Source organism: Rhinoraja longicauda, chromosome 13 (assembly GCF_053455715.1).
Source record: "Rhinoraja longicauda isolate Sanriku21f chromosome 13, sRhiLon1.1, whole genome shotgun sequence".
Classification (NCBI taxonomy): Eukaryota; Metazoa; Chordata; class Chondrichthyes; order Rajiformes; family Arhynchobatidae; genus Rhinoraja; species Rhinoraja longicauda.
The window spans coordinates 3,147,151-3,163,755 of NC_135965.1; the positions used below are offsets into that span (position 1 = coordinate 3,147,151).

The 16,605-nt window shown below is 43.0% G+C and overlaps 1 protein-coding gene across 5 annotated transcripts in view; it reads right to left on the reverse strand.

Annotated features, from left to right (window-relative positions):
• atp11b (ATPase phospholipid transporting 11B) overlaps nucleotides 1–16,605 on the reverse strand; it is a 148,825-nt gene that overhangs the window by 104,610 nt on the left and 27,610 nt on the right. For all 5 annotated transcript variants that reach the window (XM_078410212.1, XM_078410211.1, XM_078410207.1 and 2 more), the window contains exons 7-11: nucleotides 14,309–14,412; nucleotides 14,126–14,173; nucleotides 12,025–12,089; nucleotides 8,005–8,086; nucleotides 6,464–6,599 (exon numbers count right to left, since the gene is read on the reverse strand). In XM_078410212.1, the coding sequence (XP_078266338.1) occupies nucleotides 6,464–6,599; nucleotides 8,005–8,086; nucleotides 12,025–12,089; nucleotides 14,126–14,173; nucleotides 14,309–14,412 (435 nt within the window). The remainder of the gene's footprint in view (nucleotides 1–6,463; nucleotides 6,600–8,004; nucleotides 8,087–12,024; nucleotides 12,090–14,125; nucleotides 14,174–14,308; nucleotides 14,413–16,605) is intronic.

Below are 16,605 nucleotides of genomic sequence, written 5' to 3' on the forward strand. Positions count from 1 at the left end.
CACCATGAATGGCGGTGCTGGCTCAAAGGGCCAAATGGCCTCCTCCTGTACCTATTTTCTGTTTCTAGATTATTTAATCGTCCAAGCAAGGAAACATAAGGATGATAACAGCATCTGCAGCATTCTTAGTACCGATGATTGAGCAACTAACCACTGCCGTCTACTCATCTCTACAAACCTGTCAACAAAACACAGATTCAACAGAAATGTCACCGCAAGAAAATATTGTTCTCAAGGATCTCGTAACTTTAGTTTTTTGTCATGTCTCAAAGACTACCTGTCAACTCCTAATCAATTGGAGCCACAGTGAATGGACTACATTAAATTCTAGATGAATTAGCCTCTATGAAGAGACTCTTAGGTTCATAGAATAGAGAACACTACAATAAAGAATTAGCCCTTCAGACCACAATGGCCATTCTGAACACGATGCCAAATTGAACTAGTCTCCTCTGCCTGCATACGATTCATATCCTTCTAGTCCTTGCATTTCCATGTGCATGAAAGCTTTTTAAATGGTATTATCGCATCTGTCTCCACCTGTAGTGTGTTTCAGGTACCCTCCATTCTAAAAATCTTGCTTTGCTCATCTTCTCTAAATTTCACCTCTCTAACCTTAAAGCTATGCCCACTAGTTTAGTTTAGTATAGACACAGCGTGGAAACAGGCCCACCGAGTCTGCATCGACCAGCGATCCCTGCACATTAACACTATCCTACAAACACTAGGGCCAATTTACATACACTAAGCCAATTATCCTACATTCCTATGTCTTTGGAATGTGGGAGGAAACCGAAGATCTTGGAAAAAACCCACGCGGTCACGGGGAGAACGTACAAACTCCGTACAGACAGCACCTGTAGTCGGGATCTGTAATGATTTAACCCAGGTCTCCGGCGCTGCGAGCACTGCAAGACAGTAACTCTACCTCTGTGCTACTGTGCCGCCTCACTTGTCTTTGACCTTTCCAGTCTGGGATAAAGGTTCCGACTGCCTCTTATTTTATATACTGTTCCCAGCCGTCTCGACTATGTCTTGCTGCTGGAACCCGATAGGCCGGGACGAGAGAGTGAGGCCGGCGATCTGCGCGACTCCCTCTCACTTAATTCCAAGTCAAGCGCAAGTCATGACTTCAACCTTGGCCAGCATACCGCGGCTGGCGGCGATCCCAATCAGCGGCCGAAATAATAAGATTGAAAGTGAAGTCATGGTCATCTTCGAACCCGAAGGACCAACAACAACAACAACATTTTATATACTTTTATTAGGGCTCCTCTCAACCTCAGGAGTTCCAGAGAAAATTATCTAAGTTAATGTAGCACCTCCTTATAACCTATACCCTCTAAACCAGGCAGCATTTAGGTAAATCTCTTCAAAGCCTCCATCCACACCCGTCCAGCAATGGGGCAGCCGGAGCCGCACACAATACTCTGAATGGTGTCTAACCAAAGTAGTATAAAGCTGCACCATGACTCTCTACTCTTATACTCAATACCTCGACCAATGAAGGCAAGCACAGCAACACCTTCTTTACCACTCTATCAACTTGTGTTTCCACTGTCATGGAGCTATGTGCTCGCATCCCAAGATCCCTCTGTACATCTATGTTGTTCAGGCTCATACCATTAATTGTATATTTTCCCCTCGACTACCCAAAGTGCAATACCTCGCACATATCCCAAATTCACAACTCCCCCCCTAGCTCCAGACTTATCTTTATTTAAAACCATCTTATAACTTTCATAAGTTCATTAAGTTCTAGGAGCAGAATTAGGCCATTCGGCCCATCAAGTCTACTCGCCATTTAATCATGACTGATCTATCTTTCCCTCTCAACCCCATTCTCCTGCCTTCGCCCCCTGACACCCTTACTAAACAAGAATCTGTCAATCTCCGCGTTAAAATTATCAATTGACTTGGCCTCCACAGCCGTCTGTTACAATGAACTCCACAGATTCACCACACTCTGACTAAAGAAATTCCTCATCTCCTTTCAAAAGGTACACCCTTTTATTCTGAGGCTCTGATCTTTGATCCTACTCGTGGAAACATCCTCTCTACATTCACTCTATCCAGGCCTTTTACTATTCAGTACGTTTCAATGAGGTCCCCCCTCATCGTTCCAAACTCCAGTGAGTACAAGCCCAGTACCTTCAAACGCTCCATATATGTTAACCCAATCATTCTCGTAAACCTCCTCTGGACCCTCTCCAATGGAAGAGGGGCCCAAAACTGCTCACAATACTCCAAATGCCAAGTCAAGTCAAGTCAAGTCAAATTTATTTGTCACATACACATACACGATGTGCAGTGAAATGAAAGTGGCAATGCCTGCGGGTTGTGCACAAAAAGAATTACAGTTACAGCATATAAATAAAGTTAATAAGTTACTATTAGTGTCGACAAAAATTTAGTCTCTGGGGTTATAAAAGTTGACAGTCCTGATGGCCTGTGGGAAGAAGCTCCATCTCATCCTCTCCGTTTTCACAGCGTGACAGCGGAGGCGTTTGCCTGATCGTAGCATCTGGAACAGTCCGTTACTGGGGTGGCAGGGGTCCCTCATGATCTTGCTTGCTCTGGATCTGCACCTCCTGATGTATAGGTCCTGCAGGGGGACGAGTGTAGTTCCCATGGTGCGTTCTGCCGAACGCACTACTCTCTGCAGGGCCATCCTGTCCTGGGCAGAGCTGTTCCCAAACCAGACTGTAATGTTGCCGGACAGGATGCTCTCTACAGCCCCAGAGTAGAAGCAATGAAGGATCTTCAGAGACACTCTGAATTTCCTCAGTTGTCTAAGGTGGTAAAGGCGCTGCTTAGCCTTACCCACCAGTGCGGCAATGTGCGTTGCCCACGTCAGATCCTCTGCGATGCGGACTCCCAAGTATTTAAAACTGCTCACCCTATCCACAATCGACCCATTTATCTCCAGTGGCGTGTACGTCCTTGGATGTTTAGCCCTTCTGAAGTCCACAATCAGCTCCTTTGTTTTTGTGACATTCAAGAGGAGGCTATTGTGCTGACACCAGAGTGCCAGATCAGCCACCTCCTCCCGGTAGGCCTTCTCATCGTTGTCGGAGATCCGGCCCACCACCACAGTGTCATCAGCAAACTTGATGATGGAGTTTGAGCTGAACCTGGCCCCACAGTCATGTGTGTACAGGGAGTACCGTAGGGGGCTAAGGACGCAGCCCTGGGGGGATCCTATGTTCAGGGTGAGGGAGCTAGACGTGTGTTCCCCCATCCTGACCACTTGGGGCCTGGCAGTGAGAAATGCGGTCTGATCAGTGCTTTATAAAGCCTCAGCATTACATTCCTGTTTTTGTATTCTAGCCCTCTTAAAATACTTGCATTCACCTTCCTTACTACCGATACGATTTCGAAAATTAACTTTTTGGGAATTGTACACCATCACTCCCAAGTCCCTTTGGACCTACAATTTCTGTATTCTCTCCCCATTTAGAAAATAGTCTATGCCTTTATTCCTACCACCAAAATGCATGACTCCACACTTTGCTCTGCTGTATTCCATCTGCCACTTCTCAGCCCACTCTCCCAACCTGCCTATAACTGCTCTCCTTTATCCTGCCTCAAAGAATTCCGACTGGTTTGTCAGGTAAAATCTCTCCTTCACAAAACCACGCTGACTTCGGCCTATTTTATCATGTGCTTCTAAGTACTTAGAAATCTCATCCTTTATAATGGACTCTAAACTCTTAACAATCACTGGTCAGGCTAACTGGCCTATAATTTCTTCTCTTCTGCCTCATTCCCTTCTTGAATAGCAGAGTAATATTGGCAAATTTCCAATCTTCTCGAACCGCCCCTGACTGTAGTGATTCTTGAAAGATCACAACTAATGCCTCCACAATCTCTAAAGCCACTTCTTTTTGATGTAAGAACTGTAATAGTTGAATGGCCTGGATAGAGCGAATGTGGAGAGGATATTTCCACTGGTGGGAGAGTCGAGGACCAGAAGCCATAGCCTCAGAATAAAAGGACGTACTTTTAGAAAGGTAATTAGAAGGGATTTCTTTAATCAGAGGGTGGTGAATCTGTGGAATTCATTGCCACTGATGGCTGTGGAGACCATCAACAGATTCTTGATTAGTAACGGTGTCAGGGGTTATGGGGAGAAGGCAGGAGAATGGGGTTGAGAGGGAAAGATAGATCAGCCATGATTGAATGGTGGAGTAGACTTGATGGGCCAAATGGCCTAATTCTGTGCGTAGAACCTATGAACCCTGGGGTGTAGTCCATCCGATCCAGGTGACTTATCCACCTTCAGACCTTTCAGCTTCCCAAGCACCTTCTCCTTAGTGATAACCACTCCACTAAATTCCACCCCCTGACTCTCTTGAATTTCCGGCATGTTGCTAATGTCTTCTGTCGACAAATCAAATCTCCTCAATCTATTAAGTAGCGCACTGATGGACTTTCTTTATGATTGCATCAATGTGCTGAACCCAGGATAGATTTTCAGAGATATGCACGCCCAAGAACTTGAAGCTGTTGACTCTCTCCATAGCCAAGATAGGTTTCCCTTGTAAAGTCAAACATCAGATCCTTGGTCTTACTGATGTTGTGAGGAAGGTTGTTGTTCTGCATGATTTAAATCAGATTTTCAATTTCCTTCCAAACTCCAATTCATCATTACCCAATATTCAACCGACAACAGTGGTTTCATTGGTGAATTTAAAGATGGCATTGAAACTGTGTCTGGCTACATAGTCATGGATGGATGTAGAGCGAGTTGAGTTGGGGACTGAATACACAGTCCTGAGGTGCTTCTGGGCCGATGCTATCGAGGAGGAAGTGTTGTTGCCGATTCGTACTGAGTGTGGTCTACCACTGGGAGAGAGAGTCGATGACCCATTTGCATAAGGATGAGCAGAGACCAAGCTTCCTTGATACACAGGTTTGGAGGGGATGATGTTGAATGCCAAGCTGTAGTCTATGAACAACATGTTCTTATTGTCCAAGTGGTCCAGTGCAGAGTGGAGAGCCAGCAAGTTCGCATCCGCCATTGATCTATTATGGCGGAAGGCAAATTGTAACCGGTCCAAGTTCTTAGTAAGGTAGGAGTTGATATGCACAGGTTTAAGAATGTGGCCAGGTCCACCATCAGGTTTGGATTTTTTCCAAAGTTTCGCATGTTCATGAAGGATCTTCTGGCGTCAACCTCAGTGACTGAAATTGCAATGCCATCAGGAGCTTTGGGTACCCAAGAAGACACATCGGTGTTTTTCCTTTTGAAACAAGTGTAGAACACATTGAGGGAGTTTGTCCGTGAGTAATGCCTCGGTGTTGCTTGAGCTGCCACTTGGTTTTAACTTGTACGACATACACTTTATATCTACTAAACAAAAGTCCTCCACCAACTTGCCTCTGTTGCACCATGTTGCCTTCTGACAATAAAGGCTCACAGAGATGACCTGGAACACATGAACACTTTCAAGGTAGATAAGAATGATAAAAATTTAGATTGCCTTCAATTCACCAGCATTCTTTGGTCAATTGAGGAAATAGATATCTGAAGATCCAGACCTCAGACCTGCATCAAAACTAATTTTTCCAGATGACATTGATCCTTGTTCCCCACGATGCTCCTAAAACCTGAACTACTTACAGCAGAAATATCAGAACTCGAAAAATACCAACACTGCCTCTGCAAAATCTACCAGTCACCAGAAGGAAAAAAACACTATCAGCTCTCATTCCTAGGCCAACATCCACAGTATCAACGCTCTCACTACAGTCAGCTACGCTGGGCAGTCCATGTTGATTGCATGCCTGGCACCAGACGCTTGAAGCACAGGCTATATTCCAAGCTCTTTAGTGGGAAAGATTACTAAACTGAAAGAGAAAAGGATTCAAAGCCTCCTTGTTGAAATGCCGCATATCCTATTGACTCTTGGGAATCCCAAGTCCATGACCACTGCAGAGGATACATTCAGCATCATATTGAGAATCTTGTGGCCATGCAGATAGTCCTTAAGCAGCAGAAAGAACAGACCAGCTCACAAACTGCCAACAAAGGTGCCTCCTGCTCAATCTGTGCAACGGTTTGTTGTCCCACATTGATCTCATTAACAACCTTACAATCCACTAAACCAGAGTAGATGTCCTCCTTGATCCCAAGTGACTGCCTACGTTTATGCAGTAGAGTTGGCATTTAAAGCACACGTTGTAAATACTCAAACTCACACTTATATAAGTTGCAGTTCAAGTGTTGGGTAGTTACAACGAATATATTATTCAAAATGGAGACACATTATACAAATCACATGAAACATTACATTTACCAGAATTTACCATTTTGAAGCTCCTTGTAACACGAAAAAAAAGGTTTATACTTAAAATAATAACTACCTGAAAATCATTATATTTAATGCAAATATGAATACGATTTAATATTGAAAATAGCGTGTAAAATTAGATTTTGTTAAAATGTAGCCATACTCACTCTGCTACTGTTTTTTTCTTGTACAGTTCTTTCATTGTATGGAGATTCACGCAACCAACTATATTTTAAGATAGTACTAACAACTGCTTCAATCACGAGAATTTCCAGAAAGACAATCAGAAAAGTGTTCATAGACCTACATGGAAAGAAATATGGAAATATCTGGTTAAGTTTCTCTTCACATCAATTCAATTTTGCACGCATGCTTTTCAAATTATATAGTGGTAAAAACTGGTTAAGACCACTTAGATTGAAAGCAAGTATAAGAAACTATACAATAAGCCAGATTCTTGTTTACTCCATCATTCAAAAGATAATGGAAGGTAGACACAAAATGCTGGAGTAACTCAGCGGGACAGGCAGCATTTCTGGAGAGGAGGAATGGGTGACGTTTCGGGTTGAGGCCCTTCTTCAGATAATTAAGATAAAAGATGATTGATTTTCTAGATCATTTCTACTTTCCCACTCCAAACCCAATAAACCAGCATTCTTTGGTCCAACTCTAACAATTATAATTTCCTACATTCACATACAATGGAAAACATCTTGTACAACTGCTACACAATATCCCAATCTCTATATTCACTGTAAGCCAATGCGCCAAATGTCAGGATGTGGAGAGGAACTGCAGATGCTGGTTTAAACAGAAGACAGACACAAAAGGCTGGAGTAACTCAGCATGCCAGGCTGCATCTCTGGAGAAAATCTCATATTTCACTTCAGCAGCTTACAACCCAATGGTATGAATATTGATTTCACTAACTTCAAGTGACCCTTGCATCCCCTCTGTCTCCGTCCCATCCCCACCCTAGTTGCCATACTAGCTTCTCTGTCGTCCTGTTGAGTTCCTCTGTCTGTATACTCGTTGTTATCTATCCCACAGCCACCAATGGCCTATTGTGTGCCCCACATTTCCTTGATTATCATGTCTTCCATTCATTTTGCATGTCTTCCATTCATTTCTCCTAAGTACCGTCTATATCTCTCGTTCCCCTTTCCACTGACTGTCTGAAGAAGGGTCTTGACCCGAAATGTCACCTATTCCTTTTCTCCGGAGATGCTGCCTGACCCACTGAGTTACTACAGCACTTTGTGTCTGTCTTCTGCTTGTCAGGATATTGGTTTCACTGACTTACTATATCCTGCAGAAGGAGTATATCAGTGCCCTTCTGCACTAAAACAAGGGAAGAGTTACAAAAAAACCCAGACCTTACCTGACGTGGCTATCACCCTCACACACACCACTTTGTCCCCACACAGCACCTGCTCCCCAATGGCTGCCCCTCCTATCAGCTGCTCCCACTAAGCAAAACTAGCCTCATGCATACAGCTGCGTTTGAAATCTCTCATGTTGCTGCTCCTCACAACTGCTCACTCGCACATGAAACTATCCAAGATACTGTCTGATCCACTAGGCATCTCTAATATGTTTTTAATGACAGACTACATTGACAGAATGGCATTTTTGTTTCATTCCTCCATCCAGGTTTGCTTATTTAAAAGAAAGTCTTGTCCTTAAACGTTCATGAAAATATACTCACTTTTCTACAGAGGAACGTTTCTGTGATTTGCTTTTGTAGTTCAAGGCAATTTTAGCATCCATTCCTGTGTAAACAGCCACACCTGAAAATCATAAGCATAACCATATTTACTAATGTAAAATAGGAGAATTCATGAATATTAAGGTGTTGTCAGATGAAGCAATATTTCTAACAAAGAAATGCACATACATTCCCTTTACAAGTAGCATGATGTCAATACCAGTACATAAAGCTCTTAGTTGGTAAGATTAAGGAACTTCTGATAGCATTGTATATCGTTTAGGATTCTTGAAATAATGGCTTTGCTAAGTTATGGTTTCAGATCTGGCACTCTAGAATATGTGTAGGAAGGAACTGCCGATACTGGTTTAAACCAGACAGACATATAATGCTGGAGTAACTCAGTGGACCAGGCAGCCTCTCTGCAGAGAAGGAATAAATGACATCACCCATTCCTTCTCTCCAGAGATGCTGCCAGTTCCATTGAGTTACCCCAGTATTTTGTGTCAATCTCTAATTGAATATGTTCTATTTGCATGGAGTTCTAATTCAGAGAAATCTATTAACAATTAGGAGGTTAACAACAGCCAGCTTTCCCCACGTGAAATCCACATTTTAGGCCCTTGCAATCATTTAAGCAAAATATGAGAAAGCATTTAATATTCTTATTTCAGAAATGACAGATTTGATGTCATGCAATTGCAACGAAACAAATGCAATGAAACAAATGCAATTACACTTCTCCTACCTCTGATACATCCCATTTTGGTAGTTAGCTTTGACATTTGCAATTATTCAAAATGAGATGAACATATTTGGAATTAAGAATGCAAAGCAAAGATTCAGTAACAATAATTGTATTCAGGGATTCAGAATGGAGAAATGTTATGATAACTGGTTAGCAAGGTCTGGAAACACATTGGATGGGAATGATCCCCATTTGTACATCAAATTATATCTGTGGTATTTGCAAGTTAGCTACTGCAGCAAGAGATAAATTTTGTGTTACAATATTAGTATAACTTGTGTTTGGTAACTACATATAATGGTACTTTCCAGTATGAGAAGATTTCTACTTGGTATACAAATATTTATCACTAATATTGGATGTATTTAAGAGAGAGAGTCAGATATAGCTCTTACAGCTAACGTAATCAAGGGATATAGGGAGCAAGCAGGAATGGGGTACTGATTTTGGACGATCAACCATGATCATATTGAATGATGGTGCTGGCTCGAAAAGCCGAATGGCATATTCCTGCACCTACTTTCCATGTTTCCATGTTCAATCTCCCCATAACCTCTGAAGTTCCAGAAAAACAATCCAAGTCTATACAACCTTCCCCAGTAGCCGAAACCCTCTAATCCAACCAGCATTGTGATAAACATTCTCTGTACACTCTCTGAGGTCTCCCCATCTTTCCTGTAATAGGGCAACCAGAACTGCATGCAATACTCCAAATGCAGCCTAACCAGAGTTCAATCGAACTGCATCAAGACTTCCTGACTGTTATATTCAAAGCCCTAGCAATGAAAGTAAGCATACCATGTGCCCTCTTTACCACCCTATCTACTGTGCTGCCACCTTTAAGAACTAAGAACTTGGACTCCAATATCCCTCTGCACATCAACGTCATTAGGGTCTTAGGGACTGTATACTCTCTCCTTACATTCAACCTCCCAAAATGCAACACCTCACACTTGCTCAGGTTAAACTCTATTTTTCCACACATTTCTGCAGCTAATCTATATCCCGCTGCATCTTCTGACAGCGTGCTTCTGACAGCGTTCCTTGCTGCCTGCAACCCCTCCAGTTTTGGTGTCATCACCAAAAATACTCACCAACCCATGTACATTTATATGTCTATGTCATTTATTTACAGTAAACCCTCGTTTTTACAGACCTATCCATAACAGATTTCAGTTATAGTGGACTGCCCTACTGACCTTCACTGCCAGCCAGGGCTGCCGATGCCACTACTGCCCGTGCTGCCACTCCGATTGGCATCCCGGCCGCTCCCACGCCGTCAACTGGATCACTCCCGCGTTGCCACCATCTGCCACCACTACCACCTCCATCACCAACATCAGCGTAGTTGCTACTGTTGCTGCTGCAACTGCTGCTGCAGTCACCACTGCAGTCGCCGGCCGCCAACCCCTACCTGCACTCTGGCCGCCCGCAACCAATGGCGACCTGGATCCTCGTCTCTCCCCGGCCGCCAGCAGGCCGCCAGCAGGCCGCCGGGGAGAGACGAGGATCCAGGCGGTCATTGGTTGCGGGCGGCCCGAGTGCAGGTAGGGGTTGGCGGCTGGGGTGGTGACTGCAGTAGACTTCCATCCAGAATATTTACCTTCCACAACTGTCTTCTGTGAATAAGCCAGTTTCGAATCCATACAACGAAGTCATTGCGAATCCCATACACCTTAATCTTTTGGATCAACCTAACATGAAGGACCTTATCAAAAGCCTTTCTAAAATCCATGTCTACACCATCCAGCGCCCTACCTTCATCAATCTCCTTTGTCATCTTCTCAAAAAAACTCAATCAAGTTAGTGAGTCATGACCTGTCACGTACAAAGTTGTGCAGGCTATCCGCAATTAGCCCATTCTCTTCCAAATGGAAGCAAACTCTATCTCGCAGAATTATCTCCACTAGTTTCCCTACCACTGGCGCAAAGCTCACTGGCCTGTGGTTCCCTGGACAGGAAGATAGAGGGAGATCTGGGAAGGAGGAGAGGAAGAGAGGGACAGAGGAACTATCTAAAGTTGAAGAAGTCGGAGTTGTTACGATCTACTGGCCTTCGCCTTTCATCTAAGTTTATTAGCTTCAAGCGTTTTTTTAAACCTGAACAGCCAACCAGCTGCTAAGGACAAGCAACGCATATCCATTTATATTATTTTTGTAGCACATTACCAACTGCTGTGATTAACCATCTGCCAAGTTTCTAAACCGTTCCTTCCATTGGAATGATTGGATATAAAGCGTGCAATTGAAATACCTAATGTATATGAACCCAATGCATTTTATAATAGCATTCTTAATTCTGTTAGACATGATAACCTTGTCTTGAAAGTTGCAATGCTTCTTTAGATCTTCTAATCCTTCTCTTAAGATGAATTGCCATACTTTTTTGTGTTACATCATGAATTTCAAATTGTTATTAAATCAAAGTGACTTTTGCCAGAAATAGTCAAATAAAAAACTATTGAATATATATTTAAGTGCAACTATTGTTTAGAAATGTATTGTCATACAGCAATAGAACAAGGTAAACACAAAATGCTGGAGTAACTCAGCGGGTCAGGCAGCATCTCGCGAGAGAGGAAATGGATGACGTTTCGACCCGAAAAGTCACCCATTCCTTCTCTCCCGAGATGCTGCCTGATCCGCTGAGTTACTCCAGCATTTTGTGTCTACCTTCGATTTTAACCAGCATCTGCAGTTTTTTTCTTGCAGCAATAGAACAAACTCTGCGTTGAATACGTAGGAAAGACAAATGCTGATATATTTGGGAACTTGAAGCTGCAAGGCAGAAGGCAGCACAGGAGCAGTATAACTTTGTATATCTACTCTAATTTATCTCTGACTTACATTATTATCCCTATACTAAAATAGGTAAAATGTAGGTTATGGTAAATCAACTTTCACCAACCAATGAGTTTAACCACTTGAATATTGTTGGATATATTTCAGACAATTTCACAAGCAGACATAATTATTAATGGATATTTTCTGAATAGTTTGTAGTGCAATTTTTCTAAATTTGCTGTTAATACAGTTTCTAGTCAAAAGTAATTTAACTTATAAGAAGATAACTGCAGATGCTGGTACAAATCGAAGGTATTTATTCACAAAATGCTGGAGTAACTCAGCAGGTCAGGCAGCATCTCGGGAGAGAAGGAATGGGTGACGTTTCGGGATCTCCCGAGATGCTGCCTGACCTGCTGAGTTACTCCAGCATTTTGTGAGTAATTTAACTTGGTTGGAACACACAAATATAAAAAAAAATCTTGGTACCAAAAACTTGGGTGGTATTTTTCAAACTTGCTCCTTTAAGTAGAAGGTTTTCTGGTCCCAGAGGTCTAAGGAAACAGAGGAATTTATTATTTAGCAATGTTTCAATCCAAAGTTGCTTCAAGGTTACATATCCAAAAATCTTTTACACAACATGAATTAACGTGTTCAATTTATCTTCTGAGTGCAGCTAAAGATGCCAATTCAATTATTTTATTGCAGATACATTAATGCTGAAAAGAAAAACAGACAAAGCATAGCAGCATGTTACCAAAACATTTACAGTTGTAGTTGCTTTAACTAAAAATCACTTCTAAAACATCTTGTTAATTCGTGACTGGACTTTGCTGGAGTGTATCCAACTGCTTGCTAAATAAAATGTAAATGAGAAAAATCCATTCAGTGAAGAAACAAAATGCTGGAGTAGAAACAAAAAGCTGGAGTAAGTCAGTGGGACAGGCAGCATCTCTGGAGAGAAGGAATTGGTGATGTTTTGGGTCGAGACTGAAGAAGGGTCTCGACCTGAAACGTCACCCATTCCTTCTCTCCAGGGATGCTGCCTGTCCAAGTTACTCCAGCATTTTGTGTAAGAAGAAACTGCAGATGCTGGTTTAAACCGAAGATAGACACAAAAAGCTGGAGTAACTCAGCGGGTCAGGCAGCATCTCTGGAGAAGGAATGGGTGACGTTTCGGGTCAAGAGTATTCAATCCATTCAGTGCTTAGTAGTAGGGACCTTGGACTATCTCTGACACCTATCTCTCCTTTCTTGATCTCTGTCTCCATCACAGACAACAGACCATCGACTGACAACTACTACAAACCTATTGACTCCTGCAATTATTTAGACTACATCTTCTCCCACCCTGCCTCTTGCAAAGACGCTATCCCACATTGTTATTTCTCCGTGTCTGGGCATTTCCTCCCAAGATGAGGCCTTCCTTTCCAGGACATCCAAGATGTCTTCTTTCTTTTTTTAATAAACATGGTTTCCCTTGTTGTTATAGATGGATCCCTTCCCGCTTCTCCACTTCCTGTAGTTCTGCTCTCGCTCCCCCTCCTCCCAGCAGAACAAGGATAGAGTTTGCATGGTCCTCACCTATCACCCCGCCAGCACATCATTCTCCGACGTTTCTGACAACTTCAATGTAATCCCACCACCTGACACATCTTCCCATCCTCACCTCTTTCCGTCTTCCGCAAAGCCCATGGCCCCTGCAATTTCTTGGTTCACTCATCTCTTTCCACCAAACCACCCCCTCACTACCTACTTTCGCCTATAGCTGCAGGAGATGCCACACCTGCCCTATATCTCCTTCCTCGAGTCTCATAACTTCTTCTGTTCTTATTTACACTTTTTCTCTTTTCATCACTGGTCTTTATCCTGCCCATCAAAACCCCCTCTCAGTTGTACGCATCTACAACTCGCCAGGCTTTATCCTGCCCCTCCTCCTTTCCAGCTCTCTCTCCCCTTCCTCCCCCCACCCATACATGTTCCCCAGAGATGCTGCCAGACCTAAGTTATTCCAGCTTTTTTTTTGTCTTTTACTGTGTTGTTGGTGCTCCATTTATATACAATTAGTTTAAATTGATGATTATTTTGCCCTTCAATATTTTGTCCTTACAAAATATTCCCACACTTGCTAGTTTGCATTTTGACAATGTATTTTTATTAAACTCTTTTTTTATCATGTCTATCATATCATATCATATACATACAGCCGGAAACAGGCCTTTTCGGCCCTCCAAGTCCGTGCCGCCCAGTGATCCCCGTACATTAACACTATCCTACACCCACTAGGGACAATTTTTTTTTTTTACATTTACCCAGCCAATTAACCTACATACCTGTACGTCTTTGGAGTGTGGGAGGAAACCGAAGATCTCGGAGTAAACCCACGCAGGTCACGGGGAGAACGTACAAACTCCTTACAGTGCAGCACCCGTAGTCAGGATCGAACCTGAGTCTCCGGCGCTGCATTCGCTGTAAAGCAGCAACTCTACCGCTGCGCTACCGTGCCGCCCCTCTAGTAGCTGTGGAACATTTTCAGTGAAGAATACCTTCATCAATTCCACAGAAAAGTGGAAGATATAAAATCTCATACCTCACTATTTCTCCTTCCGGGCTACTTATTGCAATCTGACCAACGAATCTGTAAACAAGCAAAAAACCTTAAATATTAATACAGAGAAAATATTTTTACAAGTAAAACCTAAGTTTGCTACTTAAATTAACTGACATTCACAAATAGCATTTATTCATTTCCCACAGTGTGCTTTTATCTCACCTATATAAATCTGGTTCAGGTTGGTGACAGGTTATAACAGCCCTCAGTGTGTCTAGCTGATAAACGGCCCGCAACATTGCTATTTCTGGAACTGCACGATGGGTCTAAAAGGAAGCACAAAGCTTAAAATTTAAAAAAAACTCTTAACAAACTGACTAAACATCTAAAAAGAGAAGCTCAATTTCCTTATTGCTAATACCATCAACTTAAATTGGAGAATGTCCATCCATTCTTCCCTTTTGCATTTATTTCACAGTTTAGCAAGACAATTGTAATAAGATTACTGCCTATTTAATAGATTCATGCAGTCACCTCCCCTCATAACTCCTTTTGCTTCCAAGGTGGAGTTTGTCAGCGACTCTGGGGGGAGGAGGTGGGGGTGGGGACGGGCACAATCGCTGCCCACACACTCCAACTTGGAAGCAACAGCAGGTGAGAGGGGCAGGTGGGTGCCTCACAGTGACCGAGTGGGCGTATTGAAACACAATGTGCTGGAGTAGCTGCACCGACTGAATCAGTCCGAAGAAGGGTCCTGATGTCGCGTATCCGTGTTCTCCAGAGATCCTGACCCGCTGAATTACTCCAGCACTTTGCGTCCTTTCGGAGGGTGAAGAAGGGCTCGCTGATGCACCTTGTTAGATGGGAGTGGCGACGGAATTGGGGCACTAAACGGCCGAGGAGACGGTGGGAGCCGGGGATGGGTTGGAAGATCATTCCATTCACTTTAAGTTTACATTTTCTATTTGTTTTATAAAGGTTTCTGGCACTCCATGGTGCTTTAGAGACATGGGAGGGATGTCATTAGTGACCCGTTAGTCCAGAAAAACGGATAATCCAGAAAGCCTCTGGAACCGAGGGTGCCGGAAAAATCAGTGTTCAACCTGTGCTATTCATTTAACCCCTTGCTCCACACATAGAATACCACACTGATTCATAAGGGCACATAGTCTCTTCTGAGCTACCCTTCTACTCAATATAGTTATTGAACCTTTTGGTATTCTCCTTCATCTTATCTGTCAGGGATATCTCATGGCCCCCTTTTGCCCTGCTAAATTCCTTCTTCAGACTACTCCTTATGGTCTTCGGGGAACACACTCGATCTCTGCGTTGTATACCAAACATATGCCTCAGTCTTTTCCTAACCAGAATGTCAAGACACTTCATCAAACAAGGTCTCATTGCCCAGCTTGTCCTTCACTCCAACGAGGATCCACTGGCTCTGAACTCTTCTTATCACACTTACATTTTCCCCACTTGCCACTCCACTCGTCACTTGTAAATATTCACTCCCAATCAACTTTTGAGAGTTTCTGGCTGAAGCCATGGAAATTAGCCTTCCCCCAATTTAGGACTTTCATGGACCAGTCCTATCTTTTTCTATGATTTTCTTGAATTATGATTATTAGTCCCAAATTCCCTCTCCACAAACACATCAACTATTTTCCCAGTCTCATTTCCTGAGAGATCAAGTACAGTCCCCTTCTCTAGTAGGGGCATCTATATTTTGCTTCGGAAAATATTCCTGGACATGCTTGCCAAATTCTGCCCCATCTAATCCCTTAGCACCAGGGCAGTTGTTTATTACTGTAACAAACCTACTTCCATCTCGATACAAATGATCCAAAAGCTTTACTCACAGAAAAAACAATGGAGTTATGATTGATAAAATACATCTCTTGATACTCCTGAGCACATCATCTGTAATGTAACCTGGGGTCATTGGGTGCTTCGGGTCAGACACCGTCGCCCGGGCGACCCAGCCGTGGTTGATCAGACCACGACTTGTGTTCGCTCCACCCCATGGACCTCCTCTCCTGATCCAGAGCCGTCTCCAGGCTTTTTCCGCTGCCTCTGTGGTGTTCTTGATGGCTCTTCTCTCCATTCTGGTGATGCCCAGTGCACTCAGGCCTTGTAGAGCAATTGCCCAGCAAAACCTTTACAGTCAACCTCGATGGGCATACACCTTGCCTTCCAGCCCTGCTTTGGAGTTATGCAATTATCCTGGACAACATTTGTCCTTTAATAACTCTCAAAAAACAATGCATCAGCTTGCTATAGTTTGTTTTTCATTCGAACAGCAAAAACAATTAAAAACGCATATATTTGTGTCTTCCTGCTCTGCCTTTCCACACTCTCTCCCTCTTGCTTTCTGCTCTTAAACATATTAGTTAACCCCCACAATGGCTTCCTCCCACACCCGACTGGTCCATGTTATGCAGTCATCCGCTAACATTGCTTGACTGAAGTGCCATTATTGATTTAACTTCTACTATGCATTATCATGGGAAATAAAAGGG